The 24,252-nt window shown below is 36.1% G+C and overlaps 1 protein-coding gene across 2 annotated transcripts in view; it reads right to left on the reverse strand.

Moving 5' to 3' along the window:
- Nucleotides 1-24,252, reverse strand: part of BMP2K (BMP2 inducible kinase) — a 112,512-nt gene that overhangs the window by 51,530 nt on the left and 36,730 nt on the right. For both annotated transcript variants that reach the window (XM_061145726.1, XM_061145727.1), the window contains exons 2-5: nucleotides 13,010-13,128; nucleotides 10,137-10,242; nucleotides 4,757-4,899; nucleotides 1,601-1,722 (exon numbers count right to left, since the gene is read on the reverse strand). In XM_061145726.1, coding sequence (XP_061001709.1) covers nucleotides 1,601-1,722; nucleotides 4,757-4,899; nucleotides 10,137-10,242; nucleotides 13,010-13,128 — 490 coding nt within the window. The remainder of the gene's footprint in view (nucleotides 1-1,600; nucleotides 1,723-4,756; nucleotides 4,900-10,136; nucleotides 10,243-13,009; nucleotides 13,129-24,252) is intronic.

Raw genomic sequence — 24,252 nt, forward strand, 5'->3', positions numbered from 1 at the left:
TTGTCATAATTAATTATTATTAATTACATTAAGTACACTTCCAAAACTGTTAGCATAAGTAGTTTGGAATTAAAAGATAAGGTGAATAAATATTTACAAGTATAAAAACTCCAAATCCACTATGAACAGAATAAAGTATTGCTCAATTTCATGGGAGAAATTATTAGAATATCAAAGGAATTCCTATACTATGACATAATTTAAGATTCACTTTAAGTGTTTTATTTTACATGAAGTATCTTAAAAACTCAATATTCTACCATCTTATTTTTTTCAAATCACCCTAACGTGATACATTCTGAATGATACTACTGCAGAGGCGTGATCTAAGAAACCAGAATGTAAACTACATAAGGACAGGCCTTTTTTTTTGTTTACTGCTATACCATAGCATCAACAACAGTGTCCAATATGTTGTATGCCCTGTTAACTGAATAAACAATTAGACCATTAATTCCTATGAGCCACTAAGTACAAGAACCCATGAGCTTATTACGTTCACCACTAGTGTAAAATTCTGCTAAACTTTAGCTATACTTCAGATCTTAACAGCAAAAAACTAAACTTCTAGCAAGCCAAAGATGCTTGAGCAGAATTCTGTAACAGTCATTATATATCACAACTCAGTAACTTTTAAATTTATATGTATATACATATACCCATAAGAAGCCAATTCAATAATTCATTGTTCTGGTGTTCTTCAAGATGTTTATAAGTTTCCTAAGGAGTTTGTTTTTATGGAATCTTAACATAACCATCACAGGCTGTTCCTGAGTAGAAATACACAAGTCTACAAAACCATAGTTTTATACAAATGGACCAGAATAATATCAGCTCTATTTGAGCCTATTTCAAAATACATGTCACAGTTCAAACAAAAGCTCGTAGGCAGCCTTAAACCACTGAGAATCTGTGAGAAAGTGAAGAAAAGTAACTTAGGAAAAGGGAGCTACTTAGAAACTCCTATTCTGACAGATCTTTCTGCATTCTGTATCATTTTATTAAGATGATCAAAGATTTACAAACAGTACTATTTTTTAAAACTAGAAAACAGAAAAGCCAGGGGAAAGTCCTTACAATACTCTAGCAACCATGGAAAATACAAGGTTAAGAAAATATAAGGCAGATATGATTTATATTTCTACCAAAGAGTTCTCCAAAACAGTATTATTAAGTAACAAGTTTTCCACACAGTTTTCAATGCAATAATATCAATTTCTTAATAGTAAATACGAGGCCAAAGTTTAATTATTTTTCCTAACAAGCACAAATCCTCACTCAGTATCAATAAACACAAAGATGGTTAATTGAACTCAATAATAACTTCAAACTCCCTTTAATGATTCCATTAATTACTACAGCTTATTTAACAAATTTGTTAAATTTGATTAATTTGTTTACAATGTAGATGAAAATTTTGCTTACGTGGTAAAATTTATTTCCTACTGAACTAGATGAAACATAAACTAATCAATTTTATCACACAGAAATATCTTAAAGAGATCTATTAATGGAATATCTAAAGTTTAAACTAGCAGAGCTGGTCACAGACTCAAGTTAACTAAAATTCTCATGAGACAAAACAAAAATTAACACTTACTTTTTAATTTCTTCTTCTACTGTATTAACTCCATCTTTTTGAGGATTAAGAAATTTATTTGTGGCACTGCCAAAGTCACAAAGTACATAGTTTCCACCATCATTCAACAAAATATTTTCTACCTTCAGAAAAGAAAATCAATAATTAGTAGTACTTTCAAAGTGAAAATTGTCTTTTTACAACAATGTTTTTATACAATAAATACCAAAGGACTTGTTTTACACACATACACACACACACACACACCCTACACACACACACATACACAAGTATATACAGAGAAAAGGTACCTCAAACTGTGAGAAAGGGCAAATGATTCAGAACAAAAATACATGTTACTTTATCTACTGCTTCTCTAAGAACACAGGAGTGCTTCTTCCATCCCAGGATGAGTTTTACAAGAGCCAAGTAACCCTTTTTGTTGTAACATGTTGAGTCACTAAGTTGTATCTGACTATCTGTGATCCTATGGACTGTAGCCTGCCGGGGTCTGCTGTTCATGGGATCTCCCAGGCAAGACTACTGGAGCAGGTTGCCATTTCCTTCTCTCGGGGATCTTTCCAACTCAGGGATCAAACCCGTATCTCCTAAATTAGCAGGTGGATTCTTTACCACTGAGCCACCTGGGAAGCCCTCAAGTAACCATAAGTCCTCTCTCTAACGCTTCTATAAAAAAGAACTGCTAGTAGCAGTGAGTCTATACCCTACCTCCATTTTCCTCCTTTTCTGACACTTCAGTTTTTCTACAGAAAAAACAAAAACCATTTCAATTCTACCTCTGATTAACTCCTAATTCCATTTTTATCTAAAATACTACACTGAAAAACACAGATCTAACTTTGTGTCTTAACTTAGAGATCAGAGTCGAAATAAACTTAAATAAAGTTACGCGCACAGTTTCTAAAACAGGAGAGTGTGGGTTCACAGGCCAACTGTGCCACTTATTATCACATGTACCCTGGGCAGTTTACTTAACCCCTCTGAGCTTCAGTTTCCTCACCTATAAACTGGGGGAAATGACCTCTGTTACATGAGACTGTTGTAGAAACTGTAAAAGCTGAATGTATTAAAACATGTAAAAAGCTTAGAATACAACAAAAATAAGGTAAGCATACAATAAATGACACTATTATTATTAACGTTTTTAGTGTTTTTATTTTTATGATATAGCCTTGAATGAGTGATTAAATTTCTCTCCACTCAACCAAAATACTCACATTAGTTTCTTTATAATTTTTCTTCTATATTTCATTTTAGTTTACTTTTTTTTTTTTTCCAATTATTTTTATTAGTTGGAGGCCAGGGGAATCGGGTGGGGGGTGGGGTGGGAGGGGGGACTGGGATGGGGAATACATGTAACTCCATGGCTGATTCATGTCAATGTATGACAAAACCCACTTCATTTTAGTTTACTTTTAAACATACTTGTAGAAAATAAGGATTTATACAAGAAATCTACTTAAAAATATCTACTTAAGCAGGTTTGAATAAATTTCCACACATAAAAACAACTAATTCTAGTCAATATGGTCTATATAATAGTATGAAATTCAATGTCTGTTTTAAAACCAAGGAAAACTTGGCTGAAAACATCAACTTTACATTAAAAAAGTTAATGAGCTAAAATAGCAAAAAAACATCTGATCAAATTATTAGGCAAAATGTAAAAGAGCTGCATATCCAGAAGAACTGAAATGAAAGATGCTACACTGATTATCCAAATTAAGGGACAGAGATGTGGAGTCAAACACTGTGATCTTACCTTAGCTTGTATTCTTTAGCATAAGTTTCCCTAAAAGATGCCTTCATGGTTAACAACCTATATTCTGAGTAACATCTTCTATTCTCTTGTATCTTAAGAGCATTTTATTGTCACTTTTCACAGTCGTCTGTGCTGAGTGCTCAGTCGCTCGGTTGTGTCTGACTCTTTGCGGCCCTATTGACTATAGCCTGCCAGGCTCCTCTGTCCATGGGGATTCTCCAGGCAAGAATACTGGAGTGGATTGCCATTCCCTTCTTCAGGGGATCTTCCCAAACCAGGGATCAAACCCACCTCTCTTATGTCTCCTGCACTGGCAGGCAGGTTCTTTACCACTAGTGCCACCTGGGAAGCCCAATAATAAGCCAGAATTGAGATTCATTCATTCAGTAAATATTTACTGAGACTCTGCTATGTGCCAGGCACTGTACTAAATGCTTGGATACATCATAACAAAAGAGAGAAATCCCTGCTCACAGAGAGCTTACCTTCCAATGGAAGAGGACAGAAAATAAAACAACAGTCTTAATACATAAGCAAATTACATAGTATCTGAGAAACTGACAAATGATAATAAACGGTAGAACAAGTAGAAAATGGAAAGGTTATGTTGTAATTATAAATAAGGTGGTACAAGCATAGGACTCTGAGAAAGTGAATCTGAGTGAACTTGAAGTGGGGGAAAGGTTTACCTTGGGATATCTGGGCATAGAACATTTCAGGAAGAGGAATTTTTGTAATCTTAGTGTTCCAAGTATCAAAGAAGATACCTATGTTTCTAAAGAATGTAATGACAGCTCAAGCAATATAATTTCAGGAATCTTCAATCCCCTTTGGGCACTTTTTCCAGTGTAACAGGTGTACCATATACAAAAGGTCAGATTCCATGAATATGAAAGACAAAGTGACCTTAAAGTGACAATCACCACCAAATTATAAGAAATTACCTAAAACTGTAGTAAATTATAAATAAATAAGTAAAGAGACCCATTTACAGTGAGCTCCAATATCTCTGGAAAATTCCTTGATGCTTAAAATGAATTACAGGAAACAGGAGGAGTGCTGGAAGGACAGTATGGAGAGACACCCCACCTGCGTCAGTGACGTTCACATTCTTGTTCACGTGAAACCTTTTAAAGAAGCCTGCTCAGTACAACAGAAGCAGAGCAGGGAGCACAAAATCCACTTCTACAACCATGTGAGAAGCTGTCAGGGTCATGGAAAGCACAGCTTCAATTCTACAGTCAGTCTTTACATGGCCTCAGGGAACACAGCACAGAACGGAGAGACCAGTCTGAGTGCTGGTAACAAGAACTGCTTTAGACGAAGACAGACCAAGGACATTTTAACTCCGAAGTTTAAAAGGTAGTAATCCATAACGAGTCTAAAGTTCCTACCTTGAGATCCCGGTGAATTATCGGAGTCTTACACTGATGCAACCTTGCAACGGCTTCACAGGTATCACAGAATATCTGTAACACTTCTGCTTCCGTAAAGCCAGTCTGCAGCTTCTTATTCATCTGATTCACTACCTGCCCAGCTAACCAAAAAAAGTAATATTGATGACATTTTTAATAACTGAAGACTACCACAGACAAAGAAATTAAGAAATGACTTTACAGTCTCAGGTAATGGAAAACTGGCTTTCTCATTATTTTCACGTAAAAATGCTTATTATACACCATATTCTGTTGCTTCAATGACATAATTTTTTTTCACATTTTATATCTTTGATATGAGAATATCTGATGATTTTAACATTTTAACAATTTAACATTTTAACAATCCCAAAATCAAGATGTATCTTGTAACTGATGGCATCACAAATTTGAAGCAACAGTTATTCAACTATGCTAATTATGGGGGTAAACAGTGGTGAACGAAAATAAAGTATCTATTATCACAAAATTTATACCTAAAGGTAGAGATAAATTGTTAAACAATCACACACATAAATATTTATCAAAGTTACAAACAACAAGGATAATATGAGAAAAACCCAAATTTAAATTGGTGAAGGATGGGAAGAAGAGACTGGCAGAGAAGGCCTGTCTAAGGAAGTGATTATTTATGTTTAAACTGAAGGTTAACTAGAAATTAACCTGGCAGAGATTTGGGAGAACACCCTAGTGACAGCAAGTGACATGTAAAAAGGCCTCTAGTTTGGGAAACAGTTTGATGATTTTGAATAACTTAAAGAGAACCAATTTGAGTATGGTCTAGAAAGCATCAAGAAGAGAGTAAAATAAAGATGATACTGACAAGAGAGAGAGAAATTTAAGATTTTGTCTTGAGAATCAAGGAAACTTCCTGATCAGATTTTGAAAAGATCTTCTTGACAGGGGGATGGAGGAATCACAAGAGAGAAAAAGAGATGTATAAGGGACTAATGTTCTAAACCAGGTTAAGAGATAACTTACCAAGGCAGAGTAACTTACCAAAGTCAAACAGCCACACCAACAAGCCCTGAGAGAGTTATTAAATAAGTATTGAGTGGACTACAATAACTGATAGCATAATGGTGACAATTTTTATACTAAGAGAAAGTTTACTATCATATTCTCAGAATACAAATATATGATTCATTCAGAAAACATTCTAACCTAAATAAAGTTTGGAAATTTAAAAAGGCAAGCTTGTGTTTGAAATTTTCCTTTAACAAGTTTGAATAAATGAATGTCTGTTATTTTGTAATGTCTAAGAAGGTGCATGGAACAACACCTGGTTCCAAATTGGGAAAGGAGTACATCAAGGCTGCATATTGTCACCCTGCTTATTTAATTATATGCAGAGTGTACATCATGCGAAATGCTAGGCTGGATGAAGCACAAGCTGCCCTCAATCAAGATTGCTGGGAGAAATATCAATAACCTCAGATACACAGATGACACAACCCTTATGGCAGGAAGCAAAGGAGAACTAAAGAGCCTCTTGATGAAAGTGAAAGAGGAGTGAAAAAGTTGGCTTAAAATTCAACATTCAAAAAACTAAGATCATGGCATCTGATCCCATCACTTCATGGCAAATAGATGGGGAAACAATAGAAACAGTGACAGACTATTTTGGGGGGGCTCCAAAATCACTGCAGATGGTGACTGCAGCCATGAACTTAAAAGACACTCGCTCCTTGGAAGAAAAGCTATGACAAACCTAGACAGTATATTAAAAAGCAGCGACATTACTTTGCCAACAAAGGTCCCTCTAGACAAAACTATGGTTTTTCCAATAGTCATGTATAGATGTGAGAGTTGGACTATAAAGAAAGCCAAGTACCGAAGAATTGATGCTTTCGAGTTGTGTGTTAAAGTAGACTCTTGAGTCCCTTGGACTGCAAGGAGATCAAATCCCAAAGGTAATCAGTCCTGAATGTTCATTGGAAGGACTGATGCTGAAGCTGAAACTCCAATACTTTGGCCACCTGGTGCAAAGAACTGACTCATTGGAAAAGACCCTGATGCTGGGAAATTGAAGGCAGGAGGAGAAGGGGACGACACAGGATGAGATGGTTGGATGGCATCACCAACTCGATGGACATAAGTTGGTGATGGACAGGGAAGCCTGGTGTGCTCAAATCCATGGGGTCACAAAGAGTCAGACACGACTGAGTGACTGAACTGAAGAAGGTGTATACACACTTGTTCCTTCTATTATTACTGTCTAAACAGCATTCTCATATGTATTCTGAAATAGTTAGTTTTTCCTTAGAACTTTAAAGCAGAGGAAAAAACATTAATTTTGCCCATGAATCCTCAATTTTCAGAAAATTCAGGTCTATTTGGTTATAATTTGTTCAAAGTATCTCATATAAGACTGAGGCACCTGACTATGCAGCAATTTTCTCCATACTTTGTTAGATGTCCTGACTCATTTTCTACAAAAATTAAACAGTAAAAGAAGTGGTTTATTGGTGTTTATTCATATTATTCAAGCTTCTCTGATGGCTCAGATGGGAAAAAAAATCTGCCCACAATGCAGGAGACCTGGGTTTGATCCCTGAGTCGGGAAGATCCCCTGGAGAAGAGAATGGCTACAGACTCCAGTATTCTTGCCTGGAAGAATTCCACGAACAAGAGGCAACTGGTTGGCTACAGTCAATGGGGTCACAGAGTCAGACATGACTGAGCAACTCACACACACACACTCTTGAGAGTCCCTTGGACTGCAAGGAAATCAAACCAGTCAATCCTAAAGGAAATCAATTCTGAATACTCATTGGAAGGATTGATGCTGAAGTTCCAATACTTTGGCCACCTGATATGAAGAGTCAACTCATTGGAAAAGACCCTGACACTGGGAAAGATTGAGGGCAAGAGGAGAAGAGGGCTACAGAGGATGAGATGGTTAGACTGCATCACCAATTCAATGGACATGAACGTGAGCAAACTCCAGAAGATAGTGAAGGACAGGGAAATCAGGCATGCTGCAGTTAATGGGGTCACAAAGAGTCAGACACAACTTAGTGACTGAACAACAACATTCACCATTATTCAACTATCATTTCACAGCTAAAGAAATCATAACCTTGAATTCATTCTACCTCTTGCAAACTTTCAATGTTTTAATGAGTAGAATAAACTTTAAACAAGGAGTTAGTCAATATTTTTTCCCTTTAGAGATCTTTGGGTTAGAAGCCTTGAATCACAAAATCTAAGTTCCCAGAAAAAGCTAAAAGCTCTATCTGAGCCGCACTTACTAATGGAGAAACTCATAACCAAAGTCTTCTAAATAGACAGTGTATTAAAAAGCAGAGACATTACTTTGCCCACAAATGTCGAACAGTCAAGGCTATGGTTTCTCCAGTAGTCATGTACAGATGTGAGAGCTGGACAATAAAAAAGGCTGAGCCCAAAGAATTGATACCTTTGAACTGTGGTGCTGAAGGAGACTCTTTCGAGTCCCCTGGACAGCAAGGGGATCATACCAGTCAATCCTAAAGGAAATCAGCCCTGAATATTCATAGGAAGGACTGACGCTGAAGCTGACGCTCCAATACTTTGCATTAGTGCAAAGAGCTGACTCATTGGAAAAGACCCTGATGCTGCAAAAGACTGAAGGCAGGAGGAGAAGGGGACGACAGAGGATGAGATGGTTGGATGATATCACCAACTCAACAGTCATGAGTTTGAGCAAACTCTGTGAGATGGAGAGGGGCAGGGAAGCCTGGTGTGCTTCAGTCCATGGGACCGCAAAATATCAGACACAACTGAGCGACAACAAGACATTAAAGTAAAATTATTCTAAATGAAAAATTTTTTAAATCATATCCAAAAAGTAAATATTGCTGAAGCCTGAAGGCCTTTTAAAGTAAGATGTGGGTAACTTCCAAATCTTTACATATTTTTCAAACAGGTATCAACCCCTAAACCAAAACTTCTATACTCTGCCCTATTTCAGGATTAAAATTTTAAAAGTCACCATTTTTCTAGCCTCAACAATCTTCATATCTCTGAGATTGCACTCATTACCATTTAATTTAAAATGCCATACAGTGCAACCTACCATCTTATTTAAATGCTGATATGACTTTATTTTTTACAAGATAATTAAATTTCATCTGCCACAGACTGTACCACTGGCCCCCAAATACTCACTTCCTTAAAAACTGAAGCTCGTTTGGTTCCCCTTTTAAAATGTCTTCTGAATGACAATTTTAATTAAACTCATTCAGGGTTATGATTATGCTCACTTCAATTATTTTTAAAAAGTTATCAATAGTCAAGGGCTATTAGTCAACTCTAATTGAGCTAAGAATTAGCACCTTAAACGCTAGGAAAGTAAGGAAAATCAGTATTGTCTCCTTCAAGGGATCATAATGTTTTACAGTAGATAAAAATAAGGAAGAACAATCACAAAAATATCTAATTGTTTCTATTATATATGTAAATAAGTTACAAACATATCACAATAGATATTATAATACTGATTCACTTCATTTTCCTCTGTCCTTCCCTTCTTACAAGACTGGAGTAAAATAAAGACTAAATTTTTTCAATTACCATCACCATCTTCCTCCTCCTCCAAACTTCAGGAACTGACTAGAGTTCCTGGTACGATAGTTAACAATCATAGCTGTCTTAAGAGAATCTAAATATAAAACAGGTCTCCCTAGAACCCAAACTGCCAGTTACATTCGGGGAGGTGGTGGGGGAGGCAGGTGTGCATGGGGAGAAGAAGGCAAGTCTGCAGGAAATTGACTAGTTGACCCCTTCACACATGTTAAAGTTCAAAAAAAAAAGTCAACACTTTGATTATAATTCTTAAGCATATGCTACAATTTCTAATTTTTCCTTTGAAAATATCACATTAAATCCAAATAAAAAGTGGTTTTCTATCTTCTGATATTTACAAAAGACCACATAAATTTATAAGAATTATACATCAAAACGTATCCTTTAAATTTATTACATTCAATATGCTCAAGGATAACATAGTAGCATTCTGGAAAAATCCTATAATACTAATATGGACACAGCATGTTCTTCTTGGTTAGACCATAAAAGAAACATAAAGGGATCAGGAAATGTGATTGCTTAGATTCCCTATCTTAAACCCAAAGGCATTTTTCTAATTGTCCATTTACATGTGCTCATATCACCAATGCAACAATATTATAAATTATTTTTCAACAGCATTCCTTAATTAGACAAATAATTAAAGCTGAGGTGCAATGAGTGTCCACAATTAGGTAACAGCTGCTCAGGGAGAAACCAAGACACCTAATAACCCAATTTATGAGCAAATTCCTTTGGCATAAAACAAATGCAGAGAAATACTTACCTCGACAATATTCCATTAAGATAAGCACTTCCCATACATTATCACTAATTGAATTTACAGCACAGTCCAAATAACCCACGATATTTTTGTGACCAGATAGCTCTTTCTGCAAAAAATAAACAAAATTTTAAAAACTGGAAAACATGTATGTTAAACATCTATTGTTAATGATTTGAAGTTTAAACTAATATACTTAAAGAATTTCAAAAAGTAAGATTTAAGTATGGAATCTGACATGTTTAAAAAAATTTCTACAGTTTCAATGGAAAGTTTAGTTACACATGACTGTCATTTTGTAACAGACAGAAAGTTAATGAATGCTCATTTTTAAATTCAATGGAGAAGAAAGACATCACTTTTGTTCATTCAAAACAATACTCTTCAAAAGTGAATACACAAGATAACACTGTGGGACGCAAGAATAAAATACCAGATTTTATATGGTATTTTAAATTTGTATTTTATTTTAAAATATGAATTTTTAGTTCCTAAACTAACAGCTATACTCTCATTTGTCTGTTTTCTCTGCAACAGACTGCAGTTTATATCCACCTAGTTAAAAGAATTTATGAATGTATGTACTTTCAACTAAATAACCTAAAAAATAAACAAGTAGCTAAATAGGATTCCTATAAAGAAACTATAGATTAAATATAGTACTAGTGGAATGAGTACATGCAAATAAGAAGAAAATGGGAAATCTGACACTTTGCTCCTAGTATAAAACAATCATTAATATATAATAAGGTTAAAAACAATAATGATCTAAATTCATTTTGTCTTTAAGTTTAAAGTAAGTTACATCCACTATCATTAAAGGAAAAAATCTAGTTTTAACTATGCAATATAATTTGAGATGTTAGCTAATGGCAGTTGAACATGTGAATAATTCACAAATAAACATAAATAATGGAGGACTGGTCATCAAAAACAGTTGGAAGACAACTGCTCATCTCACCAAACTATCTTCTTTCAAAGCATAAGATCTGAGTGTTAACTGAGATTGATGATGACTACATTTTATATATCTCAAATGTAAACAAATTCTATTGAAGGAACTATTACAATATAATAGTAACGTATCAGGGCTCAAGTTAGAAAACTGTCTAAGGTTTCCTATTATCTCGGAGCAAATCTTTTCCCCCTTTGACTAACAGCCTTACCTGGAAAAAAAGCAGGTCTCAAAGTCTAATCAACTCTAGTCTAGCTGAGGGATAGGGACAATAAAAGCAGAATTCAGGTAAGTCATATTGTATAAATGCGCCTGTCTTAAAACAAAAAGGATCAAACCACATGTGTGTTGATAGAGATGTTGATACAAAATAAGAAAATCTCCCTCTTAGCAGCTGGGGAGGACTGACAATAACAAGCGTTTACAAGGAAGTGAAAAAACTAGAACCTTCCTACACTGCAAGTGTGAATATAAAATGGTTCAACTGCTGTGGAAAACAGTTTAATGGTTCCTTAGAAAGTTAAACATGGAATTATCATAGGACCCAGCAATTCCACTCTTAGATATATAGCAAATGAACTGAAAAGAAACACTCAAACAAATATATATATATATATATATATATATACACACACACACATATATATAGCAACACTTACTCACAATAGCCAAGAAGTAGAAACAGCCCAAATGACCATCACAATGGTTTTTTAAAAGTCCATCAATAGATGAATAAACAATACATGCATAGCATATATAATGGAATATTATTCAGCCATAAAAAGGAATCAAGTGCTGTTAAGTGCTACAATGCGGATGAATCTTAAAAATATACTAAGTGAAAAGAAGTCAGACACAAAAGGTCACATACTGCATGCTTCCATGGATATAAAATATCCAGAAGACACAAATCCAGAGACATAACATAGACTGGATAGTTGCCAAGCCCTGAACAAGAGTGGGATGGGGAGTAACTGCTTCATGGCAGGCGTTTCCTTCTGGAGGGATGAAATGCTTTAGAACAATAGGGGCAGGCTGTACACAACACCGTGAATACATTCAATACCACTGAATTGTTCACTTTAAAATGTGAATTATAAAAACTATATTGTGTGAATTTTGCCACAATAAAACAAAAATATTAAATATACATATTAGACTTGATAAAGAACGGATGAGGAGGAGGAAGAGAAGAACAGGAGAGAGGAGGAGGAGGAGGGGGGAACAAGAATAAGAAACTACCCAGAGCATTGACAATAAGCAACTCGAGACAAAAAGGAAACTTTTATTCTGTAGTTTTCTTGAACTGGTTAGTCTAGTTAACTGAATTACTGAAATTTTCTTTAATGGCCTAGTAAAGTATTTTTCACTTTTCCTAGTATTCATATAACTTACCATATAACTAGAGTACACACCTATGGAAAAAAATCAATTCTACAGCATGATTTTTTAAATGAAAAGCAAAACTAAGTTTTGCCTGTGAATACAAACACATACTTTTATTAAATACCCACGGGGATGGTAAGCACCAAATTCAGGATAAGGGCTTCTTTCTGGATTAGGATAACAGTATAAAGATGACATTGGAGAGGAATACACAGAAGGCTTCATCTGTATCTGTAAGCTTTCAATCCTTGAGTAGGTGATGAAGTGGCATTCACTAGTCCTCTCAATTTTTCTATTCTAAGAACATTCCATAATTAAAATGTATTTTAAATAGAAAAAAAGAAAGCAGAGAAGCCTGCCTGTTGAACTACTATAAGCAAGGGAGGAGAGGTAGGAGTTGGCTGTATTTAGCCCTAAGTGTGGTTTTAAAGAGTACACTTCAAAGGTTGTCAGGATGTGCATAAGCAGCTTGCCTAAAAGCTGGTTAATGTTATGCTGATACAAGTTTTTCAAATGGAATTACTCTTTCACTTACCATAATTGTAATTTCCCTTTTACAAATGTTGAGGTCTGTCGTGTTATTGACATACATTCGCTTCAATGCATAACGGTGTCCACCATGAGCCCGCACCAGGAAAACAGTTGAGAAGCCACCTATGAGAACAAGTACCAATTAAATATAAAGAATTTGAAACTACTGCTAAAATCATGTAACATCATTGAGGAGCTTAATCTCAGAGGGACATAAAGTGACTGTACACAAGACAAAAATAAGAACAGTAAGTGACTAATATATTAAATTACAGCCAAAACATTGCCTTGCTATACCAACCACAAACCAGCACATATAGGATAATATGCTTTTCAGGTTACATGTCTCTCTTTTAAACATTAAAATATTAAAATAGTATCTGAATGGGAATATTTCTTCTATGGGATATGGAAAATACTACAACATATCACTATATCTGGCATATACTACTGATTGTCTACCCATCAGCTCCCCCCCTCCCCTGTGACGACAAACCACCAGCAGGCTCAGATGGGCGGGTCCCTCATCCCGAACCGACACCGTATTAAGGCGGTAAGGAGAGCCTCATTTCCTCTTGTCAGCAACTGATTTCAGACTGACTATGCTAATGGGACATATAGGAAAGTCTGCTGAGGGTTGCAGGAAAGATTTTCCATCCGGGGGAGGGGGGCAGGGGGAGAGAGTTTTATGAAGAAGGCCTTGCTCTTCCTTCCAGCTTTTGGATTTTGCAGTGTAAGAACATAATGTTTAGACCTAGGACAACCATATGTGGCTATGACAGAAAAAAGAATCAGAGAGAAAATGACCCAGAATACTAACATAGTCAGGCTACTGAATTAGACAAGCCTTTGGGATCTCTCATGCTAGATGACAAATGTCCTCATTATTTATGCCACAGTCTGTTCACTGCACCTAAGAAAGCATCATATATGAAATATACAGGTATTCTAAAGAACAATTCTGTTACATTTGAACAAAGATTTCCACCTTAAGTTTTTAAAACTCATTTTGGCATAGGATATTTTATGTCACTTTCATCAATTTGATAGTCCTTCTAAAACAAGGCTTCCCTTGTGGCTCAGCTGGTAAAGGACCCGCCTGCAATGCAGGAGACCTGGCTTCGATCCCTGGGTTGAGAAGATCCCCTGGAGAAGCGAGTGGCTACCCACTCCAGAATTCTGGCCTGGAGAACCGCCATGGACAGAGGACAAGTAATTAATGTGTTTAGAACATAACCGTTAAGTCACTTTTGAATTAACTAAGTGCTCTAGGCGGGGACAGGGGGGTGGTATTTTTTAGTGCCTTGTTAAATCTAACATCTAACATTATTTAACTTATATGCAGAGTACATCATGAGAAACGCTGGGCTGGAAGAAGCACAAGCTGGAATCAAGATTGCCAAGAGAAATATCAATAACCTCAGATATGCAGATGACACCACCCTTACGGCAGAAAGTGAAGAACTAAAGAGCCTCTCGATGAAAGTGAAAGAGGAGAGTGAAAAGGTTGGCTTAAAGCTCATCATTCAGAAAACTAAGATCATGGCATCCGATCCCATCACTTCATGGCAAATAGATGGGGAAACAGTGGAAATGGTGGCTGACTTTATTTTTCTGGGCTCCAAAATCACTGCAGATGGTGACTGCAGCCATGAAATTAAAAGACTTACTCCTTGGAAGGAAAGTTATGACCAACCTAGACAGCATATTAAAAAGCAGAGACATTACTTGTCAACAAAGGTCCGTCTAGTCAAGGCTATGGTTTTTCCACTGGTTATGTATGGATGTGAGAGCTGGACTATAAAGAGGGCTGAGCACAGAAGAATTGATGCTTTTGAACTGTGGTGTTGGAGAAGACTCTTGAGAGTCCCTTGGACTGCAAGGAGATCCATCCTAAGGGAAATCCATTCTGGGTGTTCAGTGGAAGGACGGATGTTAAAGCTGAAACTCCAATATTTTGGCCACCTGATGCAAAGAGCTGACTCACTTGAAAAGACCCTGATGTTGGGAAAGATTGAAGGTAGGAGGAGAAGGGGACGACAGAGGATGAGATGGTTAGATGGCATCACTGACTCTATGGACATGAGTCTGGGTTACCTCCAGGAGTTGATGATGGACAGGGAAGCCTGGTGTGCAGCGGTTCATGGGGTCGCAAAGAGTTGGACATGACTGAGTGACTGAACTGAACTAAACTGAAATCTTAACATACACTAATTTATTTGACATAACCTGATTACAAGTAAAAAAATTTCCCAATCACTACAAGAAGTCATTCATCAGACATAATTTGCTAATTATGTCTCTCAGCTCCTAATCAGCATTTTCTTTCCAAAGAACTGAAAATCCAACTTCAAAAAAGTGACATAAAATTAGATGCCATTATCTGTTTCCTGTAACCGAGATCCTCAACTCATTTTCTTGCCCAACACATTGATGGACTCTACTCATTCCCTAAGTGACAGAGATTGTCAATGGAATTGGGAGAAAGGCATCAAAGCTGAGAAATACAATATTATGAAACTGATTCAGCAAGGATCATCATTGTATGGCAAAATTCTAGATGAAATGTTTATGAAAAATAGGATATTCACATGGTGTCAAAGCATCAAAAGGAAAATCATTTCTTTTCAAAGAAGAAATTTGGGGGTCACTAATATTGGCATTAATATTGACATTACATGCTTCCTGAAGTGATAGAAAATGAATTAAACAGCATCACCTGTGAAATACCTTTAACCTAATAAACCTTAAAGGCCTAAATTCCACTTTACAGATAACAGGGGCTAAAAGAATATGGAAAATAACACAAAGTGACAGTAAGACAAAGTCTGAGATACTGACGCTGGTTAGTTGTCTTGTACAGTATTCCACATGTAGAGTACAAAAATGGAGTAGAATCACGTTACAATCAAATTAAAACATCGTTTTTGATTAATTACTAGTTTTAGAAGAAACTATAAAATGTGATTTTTGTTGCTCAACTATTGGAAAGTTGTTGCTGTTACTGTTTAGTTGCTAAGTTGTGTCTAATTCATTTGCTACCCCATGGACTGTAGCCTGTCAGACTCCTCTGTCCATGGGATCTTCTAGGCAAGGACACTGGAGTGGGCTGCCATTCCCTTCTCCAGGGAATCTTCCTGACCCAAGGACTGAATTCACCTCTCCTGCACTGGCAGGCAGGTTCTTTACCACCGAGCAACCAGGGAAGCCCGTTTCAAAGTGAGGTCATTTTCTTCATTAGCAGGTAATGGGCACACCCAAGGCAGCCTCGTTACTTGTTCTGGAGCTTCACCCTAGGGAGCACTCCTCAGGTTTGATCCACATTTGGTGGCCTACAGAGGAACACAGGCTTTGGATGCCATCTTGGCACTCTCCCTCTGCCCTGCTCCAGCTCACCGGTATCACCCAGAGAAGAGCTTTTCCCTCATCTGGAGTCCCAGTTTCTGACACTGCTGCTCAGGGGAGACCTCCAGATCACCTGGTTCTGGTGGCCAGCAGAGCTAACACTTTTAGTTTCATAAGCCTCTACATATCTGCATACTTTTAAAAGCTGGTGTCTGAGGATTCGACTTCCAGGAAACCTGCATCCAGGTGCTGAGATTCTACCCTTTGGGACAATGATAAGTCATAGCACATCCACAACTACTGGTGGGTATTAAAAATGTAACAGGCTACATGGACAAGGACAGATGTTTAAAAGATAACCAAAAGCTGAGGCAGGACTGAATCACAAAGTTCATCTCTTATACAGGGCCACGCCTTCCAAACTGACTGGTTGTTCATCTACAGTATAGAAACCAACACAAGAGACACAAGCAAAATGAAGAAACAGAGGACTATGTTCCAAATAAAAGAACAAGATAATATCTCAGGAAAACAAAAACACTTAATGAAAGAGAGATAAGTAGCTAATCTGATAAAGAGTAATAATCATAAAGATGCTCACCAAATTGAATAGATGAACTGTGAGAACTTCATCAGAGATTTAAAAAATATAAGAAAATACCAAACAGAAGTCAAAGACCTGAAGAATATAATAACTGAACTGAAAAATACACTAGAGGGGTTCAACAGCAGACTGGACAAAAGTAGAACAAAGAGTTCAGTCAACTCTAAGACAAGGCAGTGGAACTCAACCAACCACAGCAGCAAAAAGGAAAAAGAATGAAAACAGTGGAGATAGTTTAAGGGGTATATGAGACAACATCAAACAGACTAAAATTCACAACATAGGGCTCCCAGAAGGAAAAGAGAGACAGAAAGGAGCAGCAATCTTATCTGAGGAGATAATAGCTGAATTTTCCTTAACTTACGGGAAAAAACAGACATTCAGATCCAAGAAGCCCAGAGTTCCAAATAAAAGGAACCCAAAGATACCCACATCAAGACACATAGTTAAAATGTCAAAAGTTAAAGACAAGGAGAGAATATTAAAAGCATCAAGAGAAAAACAACCTGTTGTTGTACAAAAGAACCTCCAATAAGACTATAAGCAGATTTTTCAGGAGAAACTTTGCAAGCCAAAGGGAGTGTCATGATATATTCAAAGTGCTGAAAGAAAAAAACTTCTAACCAATAATACTCTACCTGGCAAAGTTATCACTCAGAAATGAGAGAGATAAAGAGTTTTCCAGACAAGCAAAAGCAAAAGGTGCTCATTACTGCTAAATGGGTCTTAGAAGAAATTTGCTAAACAGACTTCTTTCAGCTGAAAAGAAAGGGTACTAATTAGTAAATTAGTACATAAAGTACATTAGTACAAAATGTACATAAATGAACAAGTCTCACTGGAAATACAAACACATAGTAAAGGTAAAGGTTTAGTCATTTATAAACTAGTATGATGGTTAAAAGAAAAAAGTAGTAAAAATAACTATGATTACAATAATTAGTTAAGTGATACACAAGATAAAAAGATGTAAAATGTGACATCAATAATATAAAATGTGGAGGGGAGGGAGCAATAACATTGAGCTTCACAATGGGATTAAACTTCAGTGTTTTCAATTTAAAATAGATTACTGCAGATATAAGTTGTCATATGTTAAGAGTTGGTAAGTGAAATGAAGTCGCTCAGTCATGTCCAACTCTTCGTGACCCCATGGACTGTAGCCCACCAGGCTCCTTGGTACATGGGATTTCCCAGGCATGAACACTGGGGTGGGTTGCCATTTCCTCCTCCAGGGGATCTTCCCGACCCAGGGATCGAACCCGGGTCTCCCACGTTGTAGGCAGAGGCTTTACCATGTGAGCTACCAGGGAAGCCCAGCAAAGAGCCTATGTAGGCACACCTTGGAGATACTGCATATTCAGTTCCAGACCACTGTAACAAAGCATGCTTCAGTAAAACTAGTCATACAAATTTTTTGGATTCCCATTATATAAAAAGCTATGTTTACTAAACTATAGTTTATTAATAGTACAGTAGGATCATGTCTTTTAAAAATGTGCACACTAATTAAAAAAATACTTCATTGCAAAAATATACTAACTACCATCTCAGCCTTCAGGGAGTCTTAGAGCAAATATTACTGATCACAAATCACCAAGGAAAATATAATAATGATTTAAAAGTTTAAAATATTGAAAGAATTACCAAAATGTGACACAGAGACACAAAGTGAGCAAAAGCTGTTAGAAAAAATGGTCCTGATGGACTTACTCAATGCGAAGTTGCTACCAACCTTCCATTTGTTAAAAAAAAAAAAAAGAAAAAAAAAAAAAAAAAAAGGCAGTATATCTGGGAAGTGCAATAAAATAAAGCACAATAGAACAAGGTATGCCTGTAGTAAATACAGACAGAAAAGATAAAGAGAAATACAAGCACACCATTAAAGAAAACCATCAAACTATAAAACCACCAAAGAAAGAAAACAAGAGAAGACAGGCACAAAGAACAAAAAACATGAAAAAAAAAAAAAAAAATAGTGAAATGGCAGTAAGCACCTAGTTAACTGAAATGTTAATGAACTAAATTCTCTAATCAAAGACACAGTGGCTGAATAAATTTTTTAAAACACCAACATATATGCTCTCTATCAAAGGCTCACATTAGATGTAAGGACACCCAGAATCAAAGTGAAGGGATTAAAAAAATATTCCATGCAAATGGAAACCAAAAGAGAGCTGGAGTAGCTACACTTACATTAGATAAAATAAACTTTAAAACAAAGACTGTAATAAGAGACAATGAAGGGTGCTACATGAAAAGGGGTCAATCCAACAAGATAGAACACTTGTAAATATTTCTGCACCCAAAATAGGAGACCTAAATATATAAAGCAAATATTAACAGACTTAAAAGGAGAAACAGACAGTAACAAAATAATATTAGATGACTCATAGCTTAGTTGATAAAGAACCTGCCTGCAAGGCAGGAGACCCCAGTTCAATTCCTAGGTTGGGAAGATCCCCTGTAAAAGGTAAAGGCTACCCACTCCAGTATTCTGGCCTGGAGAATCCCATGGACTGTATAGTCCATGGGGTCACAAAGAGTCAAACAAAACTGAGGGACTTTCACTTCACTTCAAAAGTGAAAAGTCAAAAGCTCTTCCACTAAGATCTGGAATAAGACAAGGATGTCCACTCTCACCATTCCTATTCAACATAAAACTGTCACTATTCACAGATGATATGATATTATTTATATATATATATATATATATATATATATATAATGATATATATATAATATGATATATCATATTTTATATATATATATATATATTGCAGGAGACCTGGCTTTGACCCCTGGGTTGGGAAGATCCCCTGGAGAAGGAAATGGCAACCCACTCCAGTATCCTTGCCTGGAAAATTTCATGGACAGAGGAGCTTGGTGGGCTGCAGTCCATGAGGTTTCAAAGAGTCACACACATATATATATAAAAACCCTAATAAAGACTTCATTTAAAAAACTGTTAGAATAAATGAATTCAGTAAAGTTGTGGAATACAAAATCAACATACAAAAATATGCTGCATTTCTATGCACTAATAATGAATTACCAAAAGAGAAATTAAGGGAACAACCCCATTCACAACTGCATAAAAAATAATAAAATACCTAGAAAAAAATTTAGCCAAGAAAGTGTAATATCTGTATCTTGAAAACTACAAGACATTAATGAAAGTAACTGAAGAAGGCACAAATAGATGGAAGATACTTCATACTCACGGACTGGAAGAATTAATACAGTTTAAAGATCCATACTATCCAAAGCAATCTACAGATTCAAGGCAATCTCTATCAATTCCAGTGGCATTTTTCACAAAAATAGGATCAAAAATTCTGCAATTTGTATGGAACCTAAAAGTTTCCCATGGTGCCAAAACAATCTCAAGAAAGAAGGGCAGAGCTGGAAGCATCAGACTCCTTAATTCCAAACTATATTACAAAGACATAGTGATTAAAACAGTATGTTATTGGCATAAAGACAAATTAAGCAATGGAACAGAATAGAGAGCCCAGATTAATTAAATAAACCTAGACACACATGGTCAATTAATTTATGATAAAATAAACAAGAATACACAATGGGAAAAAGTCTCTTCAATAAATGGTGTTGGGAAAATTGAACAGTCACATGCAAAAGAATGAAACTGGACCACTATCTTACACCGTACACAATAATTAACTCAAAATGGATTAAAGTCTTGAACATAAGACCTGAAACCGTAAAACTCCTGGAAGAAAACACAGGCAGTAACCTCCTTGATATAGGTTTTGACAATGATTTTTTTGAACCTGACATCAAAAACAAAGGCAACAAAAGCAAAACTAAACAAGTGGGGCTATATCAAACTAAAAAGTTCTCACAGCAAACAAAACTATAAACAAAAGGAAAAGGCAACATATTGAAGAGAAGAAAATATTTGCAAATCACGTGATAGAAGCTAATGTCCAAATACATAAACAATTTGTACAATTCAATAGTTTAAAAAAATCTGATTTGAAAATGGGCAGAAGATTTGAATAAACATTTTTCTAATGAAGACACACAGATGGTCAACGGGTACATGAAAAGACGCTTCACATTATTAATCACAAGGGAAATGCAAATCAAAACCATGAGATATCATCTCACACTTGTTAGGACATCTATTATCGAAAAGACGAGAAGCAGCAAATGCTGGAAAGAATGCAGATAAACGGGAACCCTTGTGCACTGTTGGTATGAATAAAAATGGGGCAGTCACTATGGAAGACAGTATGGAGGGCCCTCAAATGATTAAAAATAGAACTACAGTATAAGCCAGCAATTCCACTTCTGGGTATTTATTGGCAGTAAATAAAAACAGTAATTTGAAAAGATATAGATGGACGCAACTTAGCGACTAAACCACCACACCACAGGTACTCCCATGTTCACTGTAGCATTATTCACAATAGCCAAGATATGGAAACAGCTTAGCCATCAACGGATGAATAGATTTAAAATCTGTGCCACACACACAAACGCAGAGAGGAACAGTACTCATCCATGAAAAAGAAGGAAATCTTGCCATCTGTAACAACATGGAGGGACTACAAGGGCATTATGCTGAGTGAAATAAGTCAGACAGAGAAAAGTCAAATACCATATGATCTCTCTTACATGTAGAATCTAAAAATATTTTTTAAATAAATATAAAAAAAACTAAGCTCACAGACAGAATAAATTGGTAGCTGCCAGAAGTGAAGGGCGGGGGATTGGGAGAACTGGGTGAACCGCTTTATTTTCTTAGTTTAAAAAAACTGAAATTTTTTTAATGAGGGGGGTAAGGTTATCCTAGATTTTAAATGAGATTATAATCAAAAAATAATCCTTGATTAAAGTCTATTTTGAAAGAAACCATAAAACGTGCTTTTGGCTAGCAGTGGATTACTTGAAAGTGAGTTGTGGATTCATGTCAGTTTATTCTTAGTATTAATATTTCATGAGTATTTAAACACATATACATTCTTAAAATACATACACTATCCTATATAATACCTTTGTTCCACCTAAGAAAATGAACAATAATTCTTCTAATGCATAGTCCTGACTCAAAATTATCCACGTTTTTAAAAAATGTATAAATAATGGAATGATAAAATGTTATCAGTAGTTGAATCTAGATGATTTTCATATAGTTATTCACAGTACTACTCCTCCAAACTTTCTGTACATTTTGAAATCTTTCATAATAAACTTGAAAGAAAAAGAATAAGAGTCTCAGGATGTTTTTCTCCAAGTAATTCCTCTCTCCCTTGCCATCCAACAACCCCACCACCACCACTGAGAATTATTATTTTACAAGAATAACAATGCTGCTGCTGATTAGCCACACTCACAACTTCCCCAAAGGCACCGTAAGTCTCTTGCCACAGAAAATGTTTATGGTATCTTGGATACCTACGGTTCCAGTATCCTGATACACACAAGCACTTCATGTTTATGAAAGTCTGGGCTTTAGTAGTGTTTACTTCTATCAAGTTTGTTTCCCTGGGGAATGAAGAGAGATGAGAGGAATGGATAAAGTTACACATGGTCTTTTTCTGTATTGTGTGTATCATCAGACATCACGCTAGTCAACAAGACAGAAAAAATACTAAGCCGTCAGCAACTTCTGGTTTCAACCACTGCCAAAGAAAACAATGTCATTTGAAAACTATCTTCAAGTTAAGTGGAACAGGCACTTATTTGGCTGCAGGATTTGAGCCAATGACCACTGGCCTGTGATACATCAGACTTTCATTACTCTAGGTTAAAGCAAGAACTCCAGGAGTTTTATTTTTAAAAGTGAAAATATCTCTAAAAAGAATTACTAACTTAAAATTCATGCTAAAGTTATCTTATCCGTTTGTACTATCTGGTACAAGGTAATGAAAGAATAAGTCAGTTACAATTGACTGGCTGGAGAAAAAAGGAGGGGGGAGTTGGAAAGAGAAAAAGCAAGAGCACGACATTCACAGAGCCCTAACTACACAGAAAGCATTGCTAAGTACACGATCTCATTTAGTTCTCGTAACGTTATGAAGCAATTTAACTTAAGCCCATTCTGCAGATGAGGAATAAACTTAACACTGAGAAAGAAGGTAAGCAGCTAGTCCAATTACACAATGCTGATAAGATGAAGCCAGAGGGGTTTTCTCTCATAAATCTCATGGTGTGATGTTTTTATATCCACACCTGTCTTTGTTACTCCAGGAGAAAAGTCTATGTAGGATCTGGGAATAATATTACAATTTAGAAGGAACAAGAAAAATGGGGTTACTGAGAGGGAACAATGTCCTCCCTCCCAATACCCAGAGTTTTCTTCTTGATATACCTTCCTTAATAAGCAGTATTTCTTACACAGAAGAGGCCTGTAGGTCAAAACCAGGTGTGGTTTAGACTGCACAGTACCTCAGAAGGTTGGCATATTTCAGATGACGATCTTGATTTTTCTGTCTTTCTTGAAAAACGTGGAAATGAGGAGCAAGAGGATTTTTATTCCTATATGATGTCAGTCAGTTGCCACTCCTTCATACAGGGCATGTGCTCTGCGGCTCATCACCGTTCCCTCTCTTCTTAAAGTTTCAATGAGGTACTGGCCCACCTTGCTCTTTTACATTAAGCACCTGGCTTGTGTAGGCATCTGAATTTGCAACCCCTGCAACATGAACTTTTAAAAATTTACCCATCACAGTAATTCTATCTATTATACTTATTTAGTGCCTCTCCCTTCAACTGGGTCATAAGCTCTATAAGGAAGAAACTACATACACCTCACTTATCCCAGTATCATCAATGCCTACCACCTTGCCTGGCACTCAAATATTTACTGATTGAATGACTTAACATTAATAAACTGGTTCTGCTGGAAATAGTTTTTTAACTGACAAATTACAATTACTACATTGATCTTCTATGAATAAAAAGCAATTAACCACTGATTCATCATTTTCCCTTGGTGTTGACTGGACTTTTAATATACACTACAAATTTAGAAAAAAGAATTTCACTTCTTTACCATGTAAATCATTCATTCATTGGACAATACATATTAATTGCTCACAAGGTGCCAAGCACTGTTTTACGTGCCGGAAACAAAACTGTAAGTAATTCAGAGAAACCCTTGTACCCTTTGTGACCTTATGTCCTAGAGAGGTCGAAACAAGATATACAAGTAAAATATATGCCATGTAAAAGATGATGACACATTCTGAGGAAAGAAAAAATTAAAGTGGAGATGGATGGTAGACTATAAAACTGTGTCCAGTGGAGGAATGCTTGATCTAGATGCT

The sequence above is a fragment of the Dama dama genome, chromosome 6 (genome assembly GCF_033118175.1).
Source record: "Dama dama isolate Ldn47 chromosome 6, ASM3311817v1, whole genome shotgun sequence".
Lineage (NCBI taxonomy): Eukaryota > Metazoa > Chordata > Mammalia > Artiodactyla > Cervidae > Dama > Dama dama.